General features: G+C 37.9%; 1 protein-coding gene across 2 annotated transcripts in view; it reads left to right on the forward strand.

Annotated features, from left to right (window-relative positions):
• The window catches only part of EML4 (EMAP like 4), a 148635-nt gene that overhangs the window by 101527 nt on the left and 22040 nt on the right, over positions 1-25068 (forward strand). For both annotated transcript variants that reach the window (XM_008162201.3, XM_054727897.1), the window contains exons 10-18: positions 368-478; positions 2912-3007; positions 6985-7119; positions 7261-7396; positions 13812-13963; positions 16109-16234; positions 16319-16450; positions 17121-17188; positions 22687-22775. In XM_008162201.3, the coding sequence (XP_008160423.1) occupies positions 368-478; positions 2912-3007; positions 6985-7119; positions 7261-7396; positions 13812-13963; positions 16109-16234; positions 16319-16450; positions 17121-17188; positions 22687-22775 (1045 nt within the window). The remainder of the gene's footprint in view (positions 1-367; positions 479-2911; positions 3008-6984; positions 7120-7260; positions 7397-13811; positions 13964-16108; positions 16235-16318; positions 16451-17120; positions 17189-22686; positions 22776-25068) is intronic.

Consider the following 25068-nt stretch of genomic DNA (forward strand, 5'->3'; position numbering starts at 1 on the left):
TCTCAGTTTCCTCATTTGTGAAATGGTGATTGTAATAGTAAATAGGTCATAGAATTATGAAGATTAAACTAATTAATACATGTGATGTACTTAGAATAGTATATGGCACTTGAGAAATGTTCAGATCATCTGCTGCTACAACTATTATCACTGTTGTTATATCCTTATTTTCATGGTATGAGAAGAAAATACCTGCTCACGATTCTTTGAGGGCATGTCTAAATGTAGTAGCTATTTTTTATTAGATATTTATTCATCTCTATGACTTTTTTAAGACAGTAAACAGTTCTGTGTTGTAGTGGTATTCATTGGCATCCACCTATATACCAGTTAGTCCTAGCTTATGTTTTTCCCCTTGTTTTTGCAGCCTCTGCAACCCCATGTCAGAGTGTGGGATTCAGTTAGTCTATCCACACTGCAGATCATTGGACTTGGAACTTTTGAGCGTGGAGTAGGATGCCTGGATTTTTCAAAAGCTGTAAGTAATAATTTTTAAAGGAGTAAGCAAGAGGTACAAAGAAGCCAAAAAGAAGTTAAGCTAATTTTTGTGTCTGTACATTCATAGAAAGTGATAACTCTGAATTGAAATATGGGATATTAGCTAGAGCCAGCATTTTAACCTAAATACTAAAGTACTTTGGTTTAGCTAGGATCCAGAATATTACACTTAATTATACTTAATTTTTTTCTGTCCTGAAATAAAATTCTCGTGTAGTATTGGGAAATGTTAGAGGAATACATGGTTGGCATAGTGAAAGTAAAACAAGCAGTAAGTTGTACTTTTGTTTAGCTTGGATAACGGAGCTCTATTTTATTTAGAAAATTCACAGACCTGAAACTTGGTCGATTATGCACAAATACTGTCTTTTCTTAATGTCATGTTGGAGCAAAAGACAGAACTTTATATTCACTAAAATCATGAATTATCATGGCTCTGAATTAATGACAACATGAGTTTAAAATTCAGTGTATAACAATTTTACCTAAACCTCGAAGCTTTATTCTGAGGGGAAATAAAACAGGATGTTACTAATTTAAACCGTCTCTTCACTCTTAAATTATATGTAATTATTCATATTAATTTAAATGTAGGAGAGCTACATTTTAGGCTCCATAATTTTTTTTTGTTTTACAGAGAGAGAGAAATATCGATGGGTTGCCTCTCACTCTCCTCGGCTGGGGATCGAACCCACAATCTAGATATGTGCCCTGACCAGGAATTAAACCTGCAACCTTTTGGTGTACGGGATGACGCTCCAACCAGCTGAGCCACACTGACGAGGGCAGGATCCATAATTTTTAGTTTCAAATATAAATATCCCTCCAGATTTTATTGGGTCCCATTCATACTTTAGAATATATTAATATATTCATATAATCTCTTCAGTTCCTAGGTATCAGCAACTATATTCTGGATTATGGGAGTTTTGTGCGACATCAGGAGGAAGGGATATTTTTAGAACAGAAAGATAAATTTGGGTGGATATGGGAATTTTGTTAGCTTGAAAGCACTGAGTGTCAAGGTTCAAATGAGTCAGGAATTGTGAGAAAGGCATTTAGAAAAGGAGATAAAAGGACAGGACAGAAAGGAAATACTTTTGCTACCTTCCCCCCAACCCCCCTAAAATTTCTGTAGCAGAAACTTTTGTCATTTGTTGATATTGTTAAAATATTAAGACTATCTTGGATTGCCTCCTACTCTAACTTTTCCTGGTTTAGATAATCATTCTGGTACAGGTTAAAAGAAAAATAAAGAGAAGAGAATAAACTCTGACCTTTCTCAGTACCTCTCCTCTTCATCACAGTATTTCTTTGTTCCATGGACATTTAAAGTATATGCTGCAAATGCTAGTAAGGGCAAAAAAAATTTTTTAAACATATTTTTATTGACTTCAGAGAGGCAGGAAGAGGGAGAGAGAAAAACATCAATGATGAGAATGAATCACTAATTGGCTGCCTCCTGCACACCCCCTACTGGGGACCGAGCCCAAAACCTGGACATGAACACTGACTGGGAATTGAACTGTGACCTCCTGGTTCTTAAGTCAACGCTTAATCCCTGAGCCACACCAGCTGGGCAAAAAAATAATTTTTTAATGTCCACACTTCTTTTTTCTTAAACTGGGAGACTTAAATTATGTGAATGAAAATCACATTGGAAAAATAAATATAAAGGAATTTGGTTATGCTTTTATTTATTTTGTTTGTTCATATTAATGTATATCATGGAAAGTTGAAATTGGCAAACTTTAAAACAAGCCATTAATTTTAGCTTGTTTCATTGACTACAAAAACTTAGGAACAAAGTTATAAAATTATATACATTTTATGCCTACCTCGAGGGACTATAATTTATTTTTTCTTTTTTTAATATGTTTTTATTGATTTCAGAGAGGAAGGGAGAGGGAGAGAGAGAGAGAAACATCAGTGATGGGAAAGAATCATTGATCTTGATAGGCTGCCTCCTGCACGCCCCCTACTGGGGATCAAGCCTGCAACCCAGGCATGTACCCTTGATCAGAATTGAACCTGGGACCCTTCAGTTCGCAATCCAACGCTCTATCCACTGAGCCAAACTGGCTAAGGACTATACTTTAAATACAAGAAGGCAAGGGGGGACTAAGGGACAATCCTCAAAATGAATTATTTGCTATCTCTGAATAAAAGTGGCTAGGTGGCAAGTAGAAATCAACTTAGGGAAAAAATTAAAACTGGAAAATATTTTTTCAAAGAATATTATATTTCTGAAAGAAATCAGTTTTAGTAGTATATTCATTATATTTCAAGGAATTATACATTTAAAGGATTTTGGATTATCTTAATGTTGACTGTTTTAATAATATGGTACTTGTTCCTAGAAAGTCAGCCTTATCTGAAAAATTTTAAATGCCTATAATTGACTTTTCTTTAGGATTCTGGTGTTCACTTATGTGTTATTGATGACTCCAATGAGCATATGCTTACTGTGTGGGATTGGCAAAAAAAGTCAAAAGGAGCAGAAATAAAGGTAAGTCCAAAAAAGTTTCACTTGTTATCTTTTAGAATACATTATTTGTTTTCCAGATCCTTAGAAGTATATTGCATATCCTTAATGTGCAATAGCACACTAACTGGCCCAAATTATCAGCTTTATTGATTTGTCATTATTTTATGCTATTAAGAATACCGTTCTTATGGTATCTTAAGATAAAATATTTAAGCAACTTCAACCAATGTTAGTGATATTTCAAACACATTGACAAAGCAGATGGATGTCTAATCTCAAAATGAGACAGTACTCTACTTGGCTACTGCTGCCCTTTTTTTTTTTTTTTTAGATTTTTTAATTGATATTTTGAGAGCAAGTCAGAGAGACAAAGAAACATTGATGTGAGAGCAAAACATCGATGGCTGCCTCCTCTATGCCCCTTTCCAGGGATTAAACCTGAAACCTGTACATGTGCTTTGACCAGGAATTGAACTAGCAACCTTTCAGTGCATGGGACGACACCCAACCAACAGCCACACGGTCCAGGGCAACTACTGCTTTTTAAACAAAATCTATTATTTCATTTAAGCTTTAAAAATTTTAAAGGAAAAATTCAATCCATAGGAGTATGGGTGACATAACTGAAAAGCATATGTAATATATGCATTGTTGTAATCTTCTCTATATATAAAAGGCTAAGTGACCAATCATATGTCCGTCCGACTGGCCAGTACATATGATGCACACTGGCACTCTCTCTATATATATAAAAGCCAGCGACCTGAATGACCGGTCGCCATGATGAACACTGCGGCCAGCCAACCTTCCCGTGTCCCCCCCATCCCGCCCTCCACCCCACCCCCAGCCTCTAGTTTAAAAATGTTGACTCGTGCATGCACGATACATATAAAGCTCTGAAGTATTAACAGGATCTGCGGAAGGAGAGGTTGTTCTGATTCCAAGAGTTGATTTGTCCCCATCTGACACTGGCCTCCCATTTAAATTAATTCAAAGACAGTTTCCCGTGATGCCAGCATTTGTGATGACTATTAATAAATCACGAGGACAAACTCTAGACGGAGTAGGAATATTCCTACCTGAACCCATTTTTGGACATGGTCAGTTATATGTTGTTTTCTCTCAAGTTTGAAGAGTGTGTGATGTTAAAGTTCTAAATACTTTATCACAAGGGAAATTAGTCAAGCGTTCTGAAAGTGTTTTTACTCCTAATGTGGTATACAGGGAGATATTAGAATAAGTTTAATCAATTTATCAGTCATTGTTTTTATATCATGTTTTTGTTTTTATATCATGTCTTTGTTATTATATCATGTTATTGTTTATTTATTACTCTATATATTATTTTCATATACATTTTACTATTGTTTTTCATCTCTGGCACTTCTATTATAGAGAAAGGGCGAATAGTGATATTAAAATATTTCTTCTAATTAATTTCCTTTCAGTATGCACGAATCCGTGCACTGGGCCACTCGTGTTACGTAAAATGCAGAATATTTTATAATTGGTGTAGAATAGTGTTGGTCCTTTGTGTGGATCAGGCTGTAACTTGTAAAAGAGGAATGTAAGGTTAGCATTACAATAGCATTCACATGGGTCAGAAATGGCCGCCTCCTGAGAGGCTTTCAGAGGGATTCAAAGTGACAAGATGACTAAAAAAAGCCTATGACATGTTTGCTGTACTCTTAAATAACATCACATTCCTCTTCAATTGCACGCCCGCTCTCTGTCTCAGCAGTTTTGTTCTGTATAAGCTTCAAGCTTTCAGCTTGTTGGTCAAAAAGAGGTTCTGTTTTCAAATAGCATAAGTTAATCTTTTGAAAGAAATAAGAGTAGCTTTGATTGTACTTGAAAAGGGGATAAGAAACCTCAAACTTTAAAAAATATAAATGAAGGTACAGATAGTCTTTCAGCCATCATTCAGGGTAATTTAACATTGAAGCATAGGGAACTTATACCAAAGTGTAATATGTAAATTTTGATCTTTTGTAGTAAAGCTTAGCAGATCTCCTTTCCAGGACTTTAAATGTTGTTGTTATTCAGAATTGTATCTTATGTCTTCCATTGACAGCATACAGCTGCCATAGCCTTAGTTACTATCTGTTCTGTCTTCCATCATTTACCTGTAGCCCAGATCTCTCACAGATTTAAACCTACATTTCTCGTTGCCTGCCAGGCATCTTTAATTGAATGTCCTAACCCACAAGTCATAATCAACATAACCGTCTCCAGTTTTTGTTGTTGTTGTTGTTTAATCTATTTTTATAGATTTCAGAGAGAGGAAGGGAGAGGGAGAGGGATAGAAACATCAATGATGAGAGAGAATCCATTGATTGGCTGCCTTCTGCACGGCCCCTACTGGGGGGATCAGAGTCCACACCCTGGGCAGATGCCCTTGACCAGAATCGAACCTGGGACCCCTCAGTCCATAGGCCAATGCTCTATCCACTGAGCCAAACCAGCTAGGGCGGGTCTTGGGTTTGATTTCAGTTAAGGGCATGTACCTTGTTTGAAGGCTGGACACCCAACCCTGGTTGGGGTGCGGGCGGGAGGCAACCAATTGATGTTTCTCTCTCTGTCTCTTCCCCTTCCTTCCACTCTCTAAAAATTAATGGAAAAATATCTTCATGTGAGGATTAACAACAACAAAAAGAAAAGAAGTTGGGAAGGCAGGCAGAGATCTTGGTCAGAATAAAGATTTAAAAATAAATAAATTAATTAAAATAAAATAAAAGGCAACATCATCCTGGAAGAAAGATGATGAATTTTTTCGTTGTTAATTAACACATTATCTTTAAAATTTACTTTGACTTGCTAATTCCAACCAAACATTGTGGAAACTGTATAACAAAAAAGGGTACTGTCCTTTTCCCTCATAAGGGGAGAAAGCATTCAGATTAGATTGTTTAAGTTTTATTTATGTGCCTATACAAGGCTGTAGAGTCCAACTGTTGGTGGTAGAAATATAAAATTGGCGGAAATATTGAAGCCATGGGGAAAATTTTTTTAATTAGCTCAATTCCTTCAAGTGTCATTTTATTAGTATAAGAATGTAAAAGGTACTTTGTTTAACTCACTTTGTTTACAAGATTACCATGTTTACCATGTTGGGTTGCAGTGAAGAAATGCTTCCATTCACATAAAGTTCTTTGCTAAGTTAAAAAAACACACCTTAGTGATCACCCTGCAGGTGAGTACCAGCTACCAACAAGCAGCTTCACAAGCAAATAGATTTCACCTCACCGTTAAGGTTGAGTAGCTGCTTTTACCATAAAACATCAATTTAGTAAGAATTCATTATGACTTACTGAACATATTGAAATATAGTGTTTTTAAGACATCCTCAGTTCAGTAATTTCAGTGAAAAAACTACTTGTAATTCCTTTGGATGCTTGTGTGTATTTTCTTCCTTTTTTATTCTACTTGTTTTAAACTTCTATCTTTTCTAAGTTTTCTTTTTTGGGAAATGGCATAAAAGCTCTTTGGGTTTTTTTGTTTTTCATTTCTGTATGACTCAGTAGGGACCATTATATATACTTTTTAAGCTTTTAGCCTAAGGTTGAATCTCTAAATTAGTAATAAATTTTCTTACATGAATGAGTGGTCAATAATAATAGTACAGAGAAAGATAAGACTTTTTAAAAATCAAAATGGCAGTACCTTTAAGACAAATATATATAGTTCTTATATTTGATAGTTTTAGTGTACTTTTCCCTAAATGTGCAAGAAACTAAAATAATCTAAAATTAATTCATTTAAATGTCTTTCTAATGCAGTTATTATATATGAATAGTATAAAAGATGATATAATAATATGAAGACATCAAATTAAAATCATTATTATAAAAATTTATTGTTACAAATGTTCAGGAAAACAGATCTTGGAAGAAAAGGCATTTCCTAAAATTTTTTCCTGTCTTTATCAGTAGCTGTAATTGGTACTTGAGGGAGATAAGAGTATACATTCACCTAAAGCTTTATTTCTCTTTCCACAGACAACAAATGAAGTTGTTTTGGCTGTGGAGTTCCATCCAACAGATGCAAATACCATAATAACATGTGGTAAATCTCATATTTTTTTCTGGACCTGGAGTGGCAATTCACTAACAAGAAAACAAGGAATTTTTGGGGTAAGGATCAGAATATTACAAATTTCATTATAAAACTTTAGTATTTTAATTGTTGAGTGAGCATGGAGTCATCATGCCAAAGGGAAAACTGAAAATTCTCTCCCCACCGCTCTTTCTCTCTCTCTCTTTATTTTTTTGTAGAAATATGAAAAACCAAAATTTGTGCAGTGTTTAGCATTTTTGGGGAATGGAGATGTTCTTACTGGAGACTCGGGTGGAGTTATACTTATATGGAGCAAAACTACTGTAGAACCCACACCTGGGAAAGGGCCGAAAGGTACAGTATTCTCATATTGTCACTCCTTTTTAATTTGCACATCCTGCTATTGCACTTCCATCCTGTACCCAGACCAGGAGCGGCTGCAGTGAAACCATAGGAGAACCACTACCATACCTTATGTTTCTAAGGTTCTTCATGATCTTTTTAAAGTTAAAATATTTACTGATTATTAAGCATAGGTAACCTACGTTTGATCCTACTGAACATTTCCTTCTAGGAGGTTAATTAAGAAATAATTAGAGAGGTGATATAGATATGTTAATTTAAACAGTATAAAATTAAGAGAGAGATCATCTGATCTCCTGAGTTTTGTGAAGACTTCACAGAAGAAGTATTATTTAAGGTTAAGCCATAAAGAGTGCACAAGACTACAAAAGGTATGGAACTTTGATCTCAGTTTAGGGGGAAAGTGCAAGCAAAAATAGAAAGATGGATATGAATGTAAGGCAGTGAGGGTAGTGTGAGTAAATCTGTTAGTAAAAGTGGTAGCAGAAATAAGAGATAGCCAATTTGAATGAAATACAATTTGTAAAATAGTTATAGAGTTTTATAATTCCTCTTGACAGTTTAATATATATTAAGCCATAGAAAATTCAAGTAGGGATTAAAGATACAGATTTTCTGAGCTATCCACAAGAACCCTTAAGACTAGTTGAGCTCACCATGGAAGAGAGAAGAGCTGTGAGGCCAAGGATCCTTTATCCCACAGTTAGATGACCAGAAAAGAGCCTGCAAGGATTACAGAAGTGAGATGTTTAAGGAAGAAAGAAAAGTTAACAAGAGAGGGAGGAGGAAGGAGAGGAAAAGGTTTGACTCCTAAAATCTTATCCTCACCCTTTAGAAAGGTGTGTGTGTGTGTGTGTGGAAAGAAAGTTCTACCTTGCCTGCTTTTTCTCTCTTTCCTTTTCCTGGGCACATGTGTTCGTATATGAAATGCCCAGAACAGCTTTGTATATCAAAACTGACTTATTGACATGTTATCCTCTGGCAATGAACAGAGTTTGGGTGTAAATGGATCTACTCTTCATTAGCTTAATGTGTGTCGAGGTGGGAGAGGCAGGGAAAGGTTCAGAGGTGGTTTTTGTCTGAAAAACTTGTGCAAAGAAAATCTGCACATGCAAACACAGGAAATGGGAAGTCTGACGTTGTAAACGGCCGGGCACATGAAATGGCCTATGTTGTGCTCTGCTATGTGACTGTTACAGGCAAACTTGCTGAGAATTTTGTTTCTTCCTTTATATTTGGGGTTACAATTCTGTAAGGTGTGGCTGGGAAGGATTTGGTGGATGGAGTGAAATAAATGTGTGAACCCAGATCACAACAGAGTTCAGAGTTTCCATTTTTAAAATCTTGCCAAAAATTTCAGTAGATTGATCCAGTTTTTAAATTCCCTATTGTGACATTTCTGCACCCGTTGCAGTCTTGTCAACTAAAATTTGTGTATATTGTGGTATCATATCTGATAAGGGACATTTTTTCGGATGTCATGATTTCATAGCTAATTCTTTTACTCTAGTAAATAGGAGACAAGCCAGTATTCTGTGCCTCATAAGCTCTCCTGTATATTTTCTTTTTGCTTCCAGACCTTAAATATGTATTAACAAGAATCTTCAAAGTAATTAGTATATTCTGTTTCTTTCTTCCCAGTTTTATTGGCCTATAATTGACATATAACATTGTATATTTATGGTGTACAACGTAATGATATCCTATACATTGCAAAATGATTTACATAAGTTAACATCCATCACCTCACACAGAGTATTTTTGTGTGTGATGAAAACTTTTAAGATCTACTCTCTTAACAACTTTCAAATATACGCTACAGTATTGTTAACTATAGTCACCATGCTGTTCATTACATACCAGAACGTATTCATCTTCTAACTGGAAGTTTGTACCTTTTGACCACCTTCTCCTCTTTCCCCCAACCTGGCCTCTGGCAATGACCAGTCGGTTCTATTCATGTTTTTACATTCCACTTGTAAGTGAGATCATATGTAGTATTTGTATTTCTCTGTCCTATTTCATTTAACATCATGTTCTCAAGGACTATTTATATTGTTACAAATGGTAGCATTTCCTTTTTTTTTATTCCAGTGTGTGTGTGTGTGTGTGTGTGTGTGTGTGTGTGTGTGTGTGTTTATGTGTGTAATATTGTGTGTATATACTACATTTTCTTTATTCATTTCTGTCAGTGGACACTTAGGTTGTTTCAGTATTTTTTATTTCTTATGGGGTATGAAACAAAGGAAGAAACAAAATTGAAATAGTTCAATTTTTCTTATATGAAATAATTCATAATTTGTAACTGGGGGAGAGAAAGTTGATTGTATCCCCACCACCATTAAATGTTCATAGTTCTTAAACCTAAGTTCCTTTTAGGAACTAAGTAACAAACCACCATTTTTGGTTTGTTTGTTAATCAATCCTCACCCGAGGTTATTTTTTCTATTGATTTTTAGAGGGAGTGGAATGGAGGGAGAGAGAAGAAAGAGAGAGAGAAATCGATATGAGAGAGACACATCAATTGGTTGCCTCCCGCATGCACCCCAACCAGGGCTGGGGATTGAAACTGCAACCCAGGTCCATGCCCTTGACCAAGAATAGAACCCACAACCCTCTGGTGCACAGGCCGACGCTCTAACCACTGAGAAGCACTGGCCAAGGCAGCACACCACCATTTTACCTGCCCCAAATAATTAATGTGGGCCCATTTGTCCAGTTGCTAAGAATATAACCTAAGTTTTAAAGTCTCTCTGACATTTGATTCTATAGTAAAACAGTCACGGAAAGCCCTCCAAACATCTTTATTTGGCAGTCAAGGTAAACTTGCTTTTTATGAAAGCTTTGTTCTGTTAGAGATTAGAGAAATGAGGGGATTTGCAGTTAAGCTTGGATAGATGTGGCAGTGATTACACCTGGAGGTACAATACGTTTTTAAATTCAAGGATAATTCTTTTTCTTGGCCAGTATTTCAAACATTATTTGGCTTGAATTGGAAGTCAAATATAGGCTCGATGAAGCATTTGTTCTTCCGTTTTATTTTCTATTTTGTAACATTCCATCATTCTAGAAAGACCTTACGTGTTTAACAAGGTTTTGTCATGTTTAAAGGTATGGAAAACTGAATTAAAAATAGAAAAACTAGCCCTAGCTGGTTTGGCTCAGTGGATAGAGCATCACCCTGCGGACTGAAGGGTCCCAGGTTCGATTACGGTCAAGGGCACATGCCCGGGTTGCAGGCTCAATCCCCAGTGGTTGGGGGGCATGCGGAAAGCAGCTGATCATTGGTTCTCTCTCGTTATTGATGTTTCTATATCTCTCTCCCTCTCCCTTCTCTGAAATCGATGAAGATCTATGAATTTCCACACCTCTGCTTTTCATAATTTCTTTCATGGTACTTTAAGACTGCTCTTGTTAATGTAACCGTGCATGAGAAAAGAACTCCTCCCCCACCCCCCTTTTAAATGCTCAAATAAAGCCAACAGTACTCAGAAAATTCACATGTCTCAGATGTCCTTTCTCTTTTGGTAATTGGCTATCCTACTTGGACAAAATTCTGTTGTTCAGTGTTTGAAGTATTTTTAAGTGATGAATGTTGGTGTGAGCTATGCAGTTGATCTTAATAGTAAATTTGTTGGAGTTGTGCTTTAATTCCGCTAAATCAGGCAAGCTTTACTCCCAATCAGTCAAGCCCTTTCCTTTCTCTCTACCAGACATACCCATCTATTATTTGTACCACTAGCACCCTCACACTGAGTAATTTTTAGAGTCAGCTATAGCATTTCTTCCTTCCTTCCTTCCTTCCTTCCTTCCTTCCTTCCTTCCTTCCTTCCTTCCTTCCTTCCTTCCTTCCTTCCCTCTCTCCTTCCCTCTCTTCCTTCCCTCCTTCCCTCTCTTCCTCCCTCCCTCCCTTCCCTCTTTCTCTTTCTTTCTTTCTTTCTTTCTTTCTTTCTTTCTTTCTTTCTTTCTTTCTTTCTTTCTTTCTTTCTTTCTTTCTTTCGATACCAAAGCCCTACAAATTTTAGTTAATTTTTATTTATTTACTTATTATTGATTTTAGGGTGGGAGCAGGAGAGAAACATGGATATGAGAGAGAAACATTGATCTGTTGCCGGGGATTGAACCAGCAACCCTTTGGTGCACAGGATGATGCTCAACCAACTGAGCCACACTGGCCAGGGCTAGTTAATTTCTTCAGCTCAAATAGAAAAATGAATAAAAATGAACAATTCTCAATAACAGATTCATTGAGATATAACACATATACCATAAAATTCCCCCTTTTAAAATATACAATTCAGTGGTTTTTACTATACTCACAGAGTTGTGCAGTTACCACCACTGTTTAACTTTGGAACATTTTATCCTCCCTCCCCTCAGCCTCTAAACAACCCTTTGTCTACTTTTGCTCTCTGTGGATTTACCTGTTTTGGACATTCCATATCAGTGGAATAATACATTATATGCCCTTTTGTGTTTGGCTTCTTTCACTTGAATCTTAATGTTTTCACAGCTCATCCATGTTGTAGCATGTGTCAGTACTTAATTCCTTTTAATGGCTGAATAATATTCCATGATATGGACATGCCACATTTTGTTTAACCATTCATCGGTTGATGAATGATATTAGAAAATGAACATTTTTCTAGTTTCATTAATATATAATTGACATATACCATTGTATAAGTTTAAGGTATACCACATAATGATTTGACCACAAGTTTAGTTAACATCCATCAGCTCACATAGTTAAAATTTTTTCTCCTGATGAGAACTTTCAAGATCTGCTTTCTCTGCAACTTTCAAGTATACAATACAGTATTGTTTACTGTGATCATTAAATTCCCAGACCTTATTTACCTTATAACTGGAAGTATGTACCTTTTGACCACCTTCACTCATTTCCCCCACTGAACAATTTTTAAACTAGTAACTTTTTTACTTTTCTAAAGGATCTAAGGTCTATTTATTGACTTAACTTTGGCCAAATTTAAACAAGGCTCTACCTTCCCATTTTGAACCTGGTAACTAATTCTGCAAAATAATTGTCTTCCAGAAAGCTTTACTCTTGCTCTACCAGCCTCACTAGCCAGATACAGAGCTTCTCTGAATAAGGCATGATAAATACCAAAGAGGTTTGGGTGCTAAAATCTTATCCTCACCTTTAAAAAAGAGGATCTGATTGTGTGTGTGTGTGTGTGTGTGTGTGTGTGTGTGTGTGTGTGTGTAATCCCCTTTTATGTACCTGCCTTGTCCCTCCCTGGCTACTTGTAAAATGCTATGAACATACAAGAAAGCTGGCCTGTCATCCTGTCATTCAACTATCACATTGATACAGCTTTAATTTAAAATACTTCTCTAGTTGGTCAAAACCCACTACTCCAGGCCTCCAGTGCCCACTTCTGCCCAGTGCCTTTCCCAGTCTCCATATCTCAGCAAATAAAGGGGGTAGTCCTTGGCAGAGCTGGTAGGTCAACAGTGGTTGCTAAATGTTAAATATTATGACTGTTAGCTCAGCAGGAAATTAAAAGCTTTTTTGCGAACTTAAGGGTACATTGAGTGAAGAGCCTTGCGCCCTATTCACAGCTTTGTCACTAACTATGTGGTATTGGTTAAGCCCGTGGTCGGCAAACTGCGGCTCGCAAACCACATGCGGCTCTTTGGCCCCTTGAGCATGACTCTTCCACAAAATACCAAAAATAGACTGGGCGAGTCTATTTTGAAGAAGTGGCGTTAGAAGAAGTTTAAGTTTAAAAAATTTGGCTCTCAAAAGAAATTTCAATCGTTGTACTGTTGATATTTGGCTCTGTTGACTAATGAGTTTGCCGACCACTGGGTTAAGCCATTTCTATACCTCTGTGTCCTCAACTCTAAAATCAGAAAAGTGATACTATGCTAACTACCATAATAAGATGATTATAAGAGATTGTAAAGTTCTGAGTTTCCCCTGTTGTCTATAGAATTGTCACTACTCTAGTTTACCCTTTTGTAAGAACGTGTTTTGAAATATTTTCAGAGTAACAATATTGACATAAATACAAAAGGTTGTATTAAGTTGCACTACCAGCCTTGTATAACTTGCTGAAAATAGGTTTTTGATTGTTGAGTTGTAGGCACTTTTGAGTAATCACTCTATACAAATGGTCCCCAACTTGTATATGGTTTGACTTATAGTTTTTCAACATTACAGTGGTGCAAAAGTGATATGCACTTTGGTAGAAACCAGCTAGGCTAAGTTGTGATGTTTGGTGGGTTAGGTATATTAAATGCATTTTCATCATACAATGCGTTTATCAGAACGTAATCCCATGTTAAGTCATAAAGCATCTATTTTCTTCCAGAAAGCCACTAAAGTTTGGGGGAAAATGTTATCACTAGTGTTTTTATTTTTTCCTAATCGTATTAGGTGTTTATCAGATCAGCAAACAAATCAAAGCTCATGATGGCAGTGTATTCACACTTTGTCAGATGAGAAATGGGATGTTATTAACCGGAGGAGGAAAAGACAGAAAAATAATTCTGTGGGACCATGATTTGAATCCTGAAAGAGAAATTGAGGTAAGGATGGGAACATAAAATTATAATGTTAAATCCACTAAACTAATGTCTTCTGTCCCACATTAAGATAACTTACACTTTCTGGGAAGTTGGTGCATATCCTTGTCATTTCATTTCCTCAGAATGAAAAGAAAAAAGAAACCAATCATTAAACAAAATAATTTGAAAGAATTTTTTTAAAAAAGATTGGGCAGAATAATTAACGTACTTGTTTATTTCTGAGACTTTTTTTCTTAATGATCCAAAATATAACCAGGGTATGCAAAATGACCAATTCAGTTTCAATACTGAAAATAATCATTTCAACAGTGAACTTAATGATAGTAGATAATTATCTATGCTTGTTTCTTCTTCATAGTGTGGACCCAGGTGTATCTATAAAACCTGACAGGTACTATGTGTACTGTGAAAGGTATTAAATGCTAATTAAATTAAGGTCTCAGATGGTAGAACAGTTAAGAATTGTATTTTAGATCAATAATTCTCAAAGCAAGGGCAAATCTCTTGTTTTGATATTGCCTTTTTTGGGGGGTGACTTAAATTTTGAACTTATGCTCAGTGTATTCTAAACATGTTTTCCAGACAAAATCTCTAAAAAGAGGATCCTGATAGTACTGCTCTTGGGTTTTATTTTCAAGAAGATAGATAAGAAAGAATTGCTTTATCTCAGCCTTAAATTCATGCTATTTCTTTTCTTCACAGATAACTTTTACCCTCTGTAGTCAAAAGCTATACCATCTAGTTCATGCTCCTTCTGCCATTTCTAATGTAAATTTGGATTACTTTTAGAATTCAGTTATTTGTGCTTTCAGGAGTAATTTTTGGATCATACTTCATAAAGGAGTCATTCTTTTGGGCTTATTATATTAATACTAGAGACCCAGTGCACGAAATTCGTGCACGGGGGAGGGGTCCCTCAGCCTGGCCTGTGCCCTCTTGCAGTCCAGGACCCCTCGCTCCTTACTACCTGCCTGCTCACTGCTCCTTACCACTCAGCTCGCTGCTCCTTCCTTAGCGCTGCCGTGGATGTGGGAGAGGCTCCCGCCACTGCCGCTACGCTCACCAGCCGTGAGCCTTGCTTCTGGCTGAGTGGCGCTCCCCCTGTGGGAGTGCACTGACCACTAGGGGGCAGCTTCTGCCTTGAGTGTCTTCCGCCTAGTGGTCAGTGCGCATCTAAGCGACTGGTCGTTCTGGTCCTTGTGCTGTAACAGTCGCTTAGGCTTTTATTATATGGACTAGAGGCCCAGTGCACAAAATTTGCACATGGGGGGGTATCCCTCAGCCCAGCCTGCACCCTCTCCAATCTGGGACCCCTTGGGGGATGTTCGACTGCCAGTTTAGGCCCAGTCCCTGCCAGCAGTCAGACATCCCTCTCACAATCCAGGACCAGTGGCTCCTAATCACTCGCCTGCCTGCCGGCCTGATTGCCCTAACTGCTCTCACCTGCTGGCCTGATCACCCCCTAACTACTCCCCTGTCAGCCCGATCGCCCCCCTAACTGCTCCCCTGAAAGCCTGATCACCGCCTAACTGCTCTCCACTGCCAACCTGATCACCCCTAACCACTTTTGCCTCAGCCCCCGCCACCGTGCTTTGTCCGGAAGACCTTCGGTCTAATTAGCATATTACCCTTTTATTAGTATAGATAACATTCACTGAGAGTTTCCCATGTAATGGATTAAATGAGATTGATCTACCAAGGAGTCCTGTTAATGAGTTATAACACTTTACAATATACTGCTTTTTAGTTTACAAAGTAAGTAGGGTCTGTATTATTATTATTCCCATATTATATATAAAGAAACTTGTTTTAGGCTAAATGACTTGACCAAAATAACATAACTAGTAAGTAACAAAACTAGACCTTCCTCTCCTAAGCCTTAACTCTTAAAATCATATAAAATATAAATTTAAAATGAACTGAAACAAAGAAAGTTAATAATAATAATACATTATAACTTCTGTATAATAAAATGTAATTGAATAAATTATCATTAACATAAGATTACCATATTTCAAATTTGGAATTTTGTCACTCATTACCCCATAATTGTTTTCAGCTATTAATGCAGTTTTCAGGTTGTAATTAATGCATGTTAGTATGTGTATGGTGACATTGCAGTGTGGTTTGTTTTGTATTTTTTAGGTTCCCGATCAGTATGGAACAATCAGAGCTGTTGCAGAAGGAAAGGCAGATCAATTTTTAGTAGGCACATCACGAAATTTTATTTTACGGGGAACATTTAATGATGGCTTCCAAATAGAAGTCCAGGTAACTGTGTAATTTTAACCATTAACTGAATACTTTTATGATATTTTGTTTCTTTTAACATACAATGGGTGTATTTTATTTCAGGGTCATACAGATGAACTTTGGGGTCTTGCCACACATCCCTTCAAAGATTTGCTCTTGACGTGTGCTCAGGACAGACAGGTGTGCATGTGGAACTCAATGGAACACAGGCTGGAATGGACCAGACTCGTAGATGTGAGTAAAACAAAATTGGATTATAATCTCCCTACAGAAACTCCCCAGACTAGCATTTGGAAGCAGCAAAAGTGAAAGGACTCAGCATTGGTTAAAACAAAGTGTTTAGTAAAGGGGAGAGTGTTTAGTCACAAAGTAGTATTCCATGAACCCACGCTGAAGAAGCAGATTAGCAGTGCAAAAGCTCAATTTTTCCATCAGTTTCCATAGTGAAAAGATTTCACATGTACGTGGAGCACTGTTCAGAAATGTTTGGGCCTCTGGTGGTGGTGCAGTTGGATTCAGTAAGTGCTGCTCACTAACAGACTGTCTTCTTTTTTAATTGGTCTCTTAGCCCTACCCCACCGAGATATCCATCTTGTCTAGCCCAAAAGGTGTATACATTTTCTTTGCAGACTCTAAAGAACTAGACAAACGTTTGTTGTTGTTATCCTGTTATTTCCACTGCCTAGCCATAAGCTGGTTGTCCTTTCCCCTCACCACTCTGCCAGCATACCCCTTCCTGCTCTGAAATGCTTTTTCCTCTCATATCCACATAGCTACAAGGATGTTGATTGGAATCCCATGTTTATATGAAACAAGTTATTTTCAAATAGTTTTTGCTACTATTCCTATAGACCTAGTGAGACTTTCTCATGTACTCCCCAACAGCTGTCTGTCTTTCTTCTAGGAACCAGGACACTGTGCAGATTTTCATCCAAGTGGCACAGTGGTGGCCATAGGAACGCACTCAGGCAGGTAGGGTCTTTAAGGGAAATGTGAGCTGAGAAATTTGAAGTGGTGGAATGTTTAACCATTGTTAGGAATGTTGTCAATCTGATCTGGAGAATTTATCTTTTAAGTGGCACACTAATATGCATGTTGCTCTTATGTTACATATACTCTTTCAATCATTAGTAATTATTTACTGAGCACCTGCTCTTGGTTAGACACTGTGGTGGGGATTTAAGCTACATGAGAGTGCAAAACAAAAATCCCTGCCCTGTGCAGCCCGCATTGCAGTGCATGTCAGGGACAGTGAGCCTGGCAAGTGGCTGGGTAAAGAATTTAATTTAGTTTTGATGCAGAATCACAGAACACCAGACCTGGAGAGACTTAAGCAATCCAGCTGAACCTACCAATTTTGATTGTGACTGTACCTTGGCAAGCCAGCAATGTAGCTAAAATACTGTTATCAAAATTTAGCCAGATACTGTTGACAATAGACGTTCTAGGCATAAGAAATGTTCCTTCTGCTCAAAAGGGAGATGTCAAAGTCATATTAGCGCTAGCTGAGACTTTTTCTTCTTTGACATAATTAAAGAGAAGATTTCTAATTAGAAAAGAACAGCTTTTTCCCTCTGTAATTTGGTGTTCCTTAACTTGGCCCGTGGGTACTCCTGCGCTCATTTCCCAGGGTGACAGTGTCTTTGAACTCTATCAGCATGAATCTCCCTGAGTTCTGCCTTGTCACAACTCCAGTTCTGAGTCGCTCTTCAAATGCTCATTGAACTCCTGCAACTGTAAGGCACTGATCTCGGTGCATGGAGTGGCACCGAGGAATATGAGACATGGTCCGTAGCCCCAAATAGATTATGTATATACATAAGAAAATAAATAACTTTTATTAGGCTTAGCATTACTTGAATAAACAGGCAGCAATGCTTGGAGATCAACAGAGAAATCACTGTGAGCCTGAGTTGTCAGAGAACACTTCCCAGAGGAGGTGGGATTGGTCCTGCCTTTGGAGGAGTCCTTGGATCTTGAAGAGGCAGTGAAGAGTGAGGAGTCGTATCAGGCAGGAGGAAATAGACGGAGCAAATTCAGGTCAAGGATGTTTCTAAAGGCTTCTTGATACCTAAACAGTGGAATTCAAACTTGTTAACTTGGCCTGTAAAGCCCATTAATGATTTTTTTAAAAGTTTACATTTATTGTTGAAAGTATTACAGAGGTCTCCTTTTTATCCCCCATTGACCTCCTCCACACACACACATCCCAGGCCTTCACCACATGATTGTCTGTGCCTACAAATTCTTTGGTTAATCTCTTCTTGCACCCCCTCCTACCCCGAAGAAGAGAATGGTCAAGTTGTCCTGTCCACCCCTTTGTACTTCTCTTCTTTTTAATCCTCACCCGAGGATATTTTTCTATTGATTTTTAGAGAGAGTGGAAGAAAAAGGGAAAGACAGAGAGAAACATCAATGTGAGAGAAGCACATCGATTGGTTGCCTCCTGCACAAGCCCTGACCAAGAACTGGGCCGGGGAGGATCCTGCAACCGAAGTACATGCCCTTGACTGGAATCGAACCCAGGACCCTTCGGTCCACAGGCAGACACTCTATCCACTGGACCAAACCGGTTTAGGGCCCCTTTGTACTTTCCTATCTACTCCTCTCCACCTGTTTATGTCCCACCTATCTGTGCCACATTTGATGAGATGAAATTCCAGGTCACCTATATCCTCCCTGCCTTAAATTTCATAATCCTTGTATAATTCATTTTACTTTATTAACTCACTCTTTTTCCCCAGTTTGATTATAAACTCCTGTTTTGCCTCCTTTCCCGACTCTTTTCTTCTCTGAATCCCTAAATGTTAGCGTATCTCAGGCAGAGAGAGATCACACCCTTCCCTGGTGTGAGACAGTGAGAAACACAGGCCAGAGCTCTATCCTGGTTCTGCCACTAACTACTTGGTTGATGACTTGTTGGAGGTTTTGGCATCATAGGATTTCATTGTTCTTATTTGTAAAATAAGAAAGTTGAAATGGGCTACTCTTTCCCTGTTTTTGACTTTATATATTTTTCTGATTATAAAAGCCACATTCCTATTCTTGTATTAGATCATAAAGAAATGGGGGAAAGGGGCAGGGATTATAAACCTGCCACCTAGAGGGTGCACTTTATATTATGATAAATATTTTTTAACTCATATGTATTATGAACAGAGATAACTATTCATTTAGGGACTTTAAAGTGTGATACTTTCCAGCTCTAAAATCTGTATAATTCTTTTTTGCCACTAAAGAAATCAGTATAGTGTTTTTAAAAAGGGATAAAGATAAATGATGGTACTACATTTTGGTATTTGACTCATATGTCAGATTAGCTCAAATATATGAACAAAGATTTCTCATCTCTAATACATTTAGAAAGATCCATTAGGTCCTTGAGGCCAAATAGAGCCCCATTAATGATTCCAGATTACCTGAAAGCAGAAGCTTGGTTACAATGTATATACTCTAGACTAGAATAAGAATAAATTCAACACAGTGAAAACTTAAATATTTATTTCTATAAAACTCCCTTTGGTAGAGGATTTGTTACGTTCTCCATACCTTTATTAGGGACAGAGGTCCTGAGCCCAAATATCTTTCTGAAGGTAGAACATAATTCATGCAGTGAAAAGAGTGGGAGCTTTAAAATTATTTCTTGGGGTCCATATGGAAGTTGTTTACTTTCAATAACAAAGTTGTTGGGTTATTACTAAAAATTGCTTATCAAAAGTAGAATTAATCTCTTGTATGTGATTGAAGAAATAGAAAAAGGAGGCAGAATTATCTCTTGTTTTTTTTGTTTATTTGTTTTAAATGACTACCATCCCTAACTAGTAAATGACTCAGAGTTTTAGTTTTCTACATGTTATACCAATAAGACATTCTGGGTTTGTTTTTTTTAAATCCTCACCTGAGGATATTTTTCCATTAATTTTCAGAGAGAGTGGAAGGGAAGGAGGGGGAGAGAGGCACATTGATTGGTTGCCTCCCGAACGCATCCAGACGGGGGCCAAGGAATGAACCTGCAACCCAGGTACATGCCCTTGACCAGGAATCAAACCTTCAGTGTGCGGGCCGACACTCTAACCTGTGAGCAACACTGGCTAGGGCTCTGGGGTGGTTTTTTTAATAAAACTTTTTGAGGGGTTTCCAAAATGATAAAATTGTTTGCAATTTTCCTAGTAAGATTAAACTAATTTGGAAACAGTATCAGTTGGGGCTTCTCCAAAATTAAATGATAATTTTTGAATGCCTAAGAAGGTATGGTGACGTTTACATAAATTCGTTAAAAACTTGAAACGTGACACCTGCAGAGTGGTGCTGTATCTCATTGTTCTTTAGGTATGTCTGTTTAATCTGAGTTAGAATATTTTGTTCCCTTACTGTGAGAGGGCAATTCACTTGGCATCAGCTTTGGCACTTCTTGGCTTAGAGGAGCATCACAGTGGAAGCCATAAAAGTTGATTAATGAAATACATTCTCAGAAGAAACCTCTAATCTATGGGTACTGTCCAATTGCAATAAAGTGTGTTTCTTATATACCTTTGAAATGGAAATGATCAGTAAACTTGTAACATAGGCTTCAAAGTGCTAGTTTCCTACTTTTAAACTCCAGTATTCACAGATAGAAGCTATTTCTCTTACCTGGATAGAAGACAGAATTTATTAATTAAGTTAGCTACCTGGAAGTTTCAACCCATAGCTCACAAGTTACTAAAATTCATTCATGAACTTGTTTAGAGAGCAATTTTATAGTTAAACTAGAGGCCCGGTGCATGGATTTGTGCACCGGTGGGGTCCCTCAGCCTGGCCTGCAGGGATCAGGCTGAAACTGGCTCTCCGACATCCCCTGAGAGGTTCCAGATTGCGAGAGGGTGCAGGTCAGGCCACGGTGCACGATCAGGGCTGGGGAGGGACCGCAGGAGGGATCCAGGGTGTGTCTGGCCCATCTCCCCCAGTCCCGATCGGCGGACCCCAGCAGCAAGCTAACCTACTGGTTGGAGCGTCTGCCTCCTGGTGGTTAGTGCACATAATAGCAACTGGTTGAACGGTTATACGAATGGTCAGACACTTAGCATATTGGGCTTTTATTATATGTATTATATAGGATAGTTGGGATCTTTTAGTCTTTCATCTATCTTGAATTCGTTAAGGCATATGAAACAAGATCACTAAACACATTTTTATAAATTCTTTAAAGCACTGTCCTCTCATAAATAGTATTTATTTTAATCTGAAAGAGAAATTATCTCTTTCCAGATATTAGTTATATAATTAGCTGCAAAATTGAAAAGAACTGTTATTCTGATTTCTGTTACTGGCTTATTTTAGTGATGGAATTTTCCCATCTGAATAATTAAAAACAAAACTTTCTGCTCTTGTCCCATCATCCTTTTACCTGAGATTTAGATAGTAATTTTATTTTTCTAGTATTGTCCCATTTTCTCCACCCCAACCATTTCTTCCTGCACACTGCACTACTACTAATTCTTGCTAAAATACAGGTTTTGTCCAAGACATTTTATATTAGTTTATTATTAATTTTACAAATATTTTTAGTGCCTGATCTGAGCTAAGCAGTGCTCAACTCTAAACTCCAATCAGCTCTGCATACTGTCTATAACCTGCCTCCTCTCATTTATCCAGCCTTTGGTTGTTTATCCTAAGTTCCCAGCCTTTTCTTATAGCCCATATCTTGCCATACTCTTCTGAAACACCATTTCTTCCTTCAAGTGCTTTTAGGTAAGTCATTTATGATGTAGTTGGATTTAAGTTATTGTTTTACTTCTCAAGAGGCTTTTACATTTTTACTTTCCCTATAAATGTGAATGAAAAACTGTATCAAATTTAGTTTCTCTATGCATATGTTAAGGTGTTGGAGAGGCAGAGTGCCCCCTGCTGGTTCCTTTGAAATCACACCAAATGAACGACTGTCTGCCTTTCCCTCCCACCTTCACACTGTGCATGCTCCCTCCCACCTCCATAGCTGTGCAGCTTTCACTCCTCCTGCCTGAACTGCTGTACTTCTTTCCCTCAGGGTTCAGCTCAACCCATATCCTACATCCTATCCTCCTGCTACCATTCATTTTCCTTATGAGAGTTCCTCTACATAGTCAGAGGAACTAAGATTGGCACTTGATTGTTTCGTTTTAATTGGCTCATTTCCTTTTCCCCACTTCTAGTATAAATCTTCAGAAACACTGATTCTGTCATCTTATTCTATTTAGACTAATTAGCAAAGAAACACTGTTGGCACTCAATGAATACGTAAATAGAAATGAACATGTCTAGGCCCATATAAGTATATTTATATTGTATCTAGCAACACTTTGCAAAATGAATTCATCCTTCTTTGGAAGAGGGAAACATGTCATACTTAAGGGTAATATTAAAATTTCTTAATTTTTAAAAAGGGAGAAATGATCAGCAACCATTCTATAAATGCTAATATCTGAAGATTTTTTATTTTTACTTCTTAATAGGTGGTTTGTTCTGGATGCAGAAACCAGAGATCTAGTTTCTATCCACACAGATGGGAATGAACAGCTCTCTGTGATGCGCTACTCAGTAGGTGAGTAGATTTACCCCTACCCTAGCATTCACAGCATTTCTCTATAACTGCTTATTTTCACTTTCAATGAAGCTGATTACTGTATTCTCTACTGTCTAGAGTTGTAAAGTATTAAATATGTTTTCCCCAGAGTTTCAGATTAAACTCTGCTCCGAGAAACTGCAAAAAATCTGCTAAAGTTAAATTCTAAAACAAGAAAACATAAATTTATAATGAACTGTTATGAATGCATTCGCAATTGAAAGCAGAAAACAATGCAATCACCCCATCCCACCCCCCATCCACACCTAGACCCCCACACATACACACTTTTTATTTTGGCACTAAACATACAGTGTCCTTAGAATTTTGAATAGGTACTAGGTTGAATGTTACATCTATTTAGCAACCTTTTCTTTGTATATAAGAGAATATAAAATAAATTACAGAATATTAAAAATATACGAATTTTATAGGCCCTTGCCAAGTTCTTTAACCCTTTGCACTCACTTGCTTTATTCTCGATTCCTTTATTCTACTCGGGATTTAATTTTTTAAATACCCCAGATTTTACAAAGCGCGGCAGTAGAATAAAAAACTGGAGTTTCTTTTCATACAAACTTATTTATTTGGATTTTTTTATATTTCAAATTATTGATACATTCAATACAATTCGACATACGAGCTGCTACCGATGCTAACCGTGTCGAGTCACACTCAACATGCGAGTGCAAAAGGTTAAAATCTAGTGGCATTATTCCTGGTTACATAGTAATGATTGTTTTGTTAATTATATGGAACTAAAGGCGTGGTTCATGAAATTTGTGCTCTCGGGGAGGTCCCTCAGCCTGGCCTGTGCCCTCTCACAGTCTGGGAGCCCTTGGGGGATGTCCCACTGAGGGCTTAGGCCTGCTTCCAGGGAGGGGGTGGGGAGGGGGCCTAAGACAGCAGTTGGACATCCTTAGTGCTACTGCGGAGGTGGGAGAGGCTCGCCAGCCGTGAGCCCGGCTTCTGGCTGAGCGGCGCTCCCCCTGTGGCATTAGGCTGAAACCGGCTCTCCGACATCCCCCGAGGAGTCCGAGATTGCGATAGGGCGCAGGCCAGGCCAAGGGGCCCCCCCAACCATTGCATGATCAGGGCTGGGGGAAGACGCAGAAGGTTGGCTAGCCGGAGAGGGACCGCAGGAGGGCTCCAAGGCATGTCCGGCCCATGTCGATCAGTCCCGATCGGCCGGACCCCAGCAGCAAGCTAACCTACCGGTCAGAGGTCTGCCCACTGGTGGTCAGTGCACGTCATAGTGACTGGCCAACCAGTCGACTATCTGCCCCCTGGTGGTCAGTGCATGTCATAGCGAGTGATTGAGTGGCCTTAGCATATCATTAGCATATTATGCTTTGATTGGTTGAACGACCAATCAGTCGACCAGACACTTAGCATATTAGGCTTTTATTATATAGGATACTCAGCAACCCAAGAATTTGATAAATTTATTTAGCCTTGTTTGAATTAATCTTTGTACTTTATTTAAAATGTTAAGTTTCCATTGTATTCCAATTTTCTTTCCCCCTTATATTTATGATTTTGACTCATATCTTTTTTTCCTGGAGTTAGAGTGACATTCACATATATTCAAAAATATATTCCAGTAGTTGGATTAGTATGGGGTTCAAATGATTCTTTTGCTTGCTTCTAAGTTTTCTAAGTTGTTTCATAGGAAGCAGTGAATACTATTCTCTTGAGTTGAGAAAGGAAGGAAAAGTATTTGCTTCTATCTATAAGATAGATAAAAGAGTAGAGGCAGAAAAATTTTTGGATTGGCTTTTTTCAGTACTGTAGTAACAAATAACTATTGCAAATGTAGCAATTAATATACATGGATCAGTTAGACTTTATTGACTGTCTGCTACATGGTAAGTACAATAGAGGAGACCATAGAGAAGAGAACATAGCTCCTTCCCAGGAAAACCGACCCTGTATTTGGAAAGGTCCTATGTGCTCAGCTGAAGTGAGCAATTATACGCTCAGCTTGCCACATGCTAACCGTGTCGAGTCACACTCAACATCCGAGTGCAAAAGGTTAAAATCTAGTGGCATTATTCCTGGTTACATAGTAATGATTGTTTTGTTAATTATATGGAACTAAAGGCGTGGTTCATGAAATTTGTGCTCTCGGGGAGGTCCCTCAGCCTGGCCTGTGCTCTCATGCGGCCCACCGAGGACATTTATCCGGCCCACCGGGTATTTTTGCCATTTTGTTTTTTTACTTCAAAATAAGATATGTGCAGTGTGCATAGGAATTTGTTCATAGTGTGTG

Source organism: Eptesicus fuscus, chromosome 16 (genome assembly GCF_027574615.1).
Source record: "Eptesicus fuscus isolate TK198812 chromosome 16, DD_ASM_mEF_20220401, whole genome shotgun sequence".
NCBI lineage: Eukaryota > Metazoa > Chordata > Mammalia > Chiroptera > Vespertilionidae > Eptesicus > Eptesicus fuscus.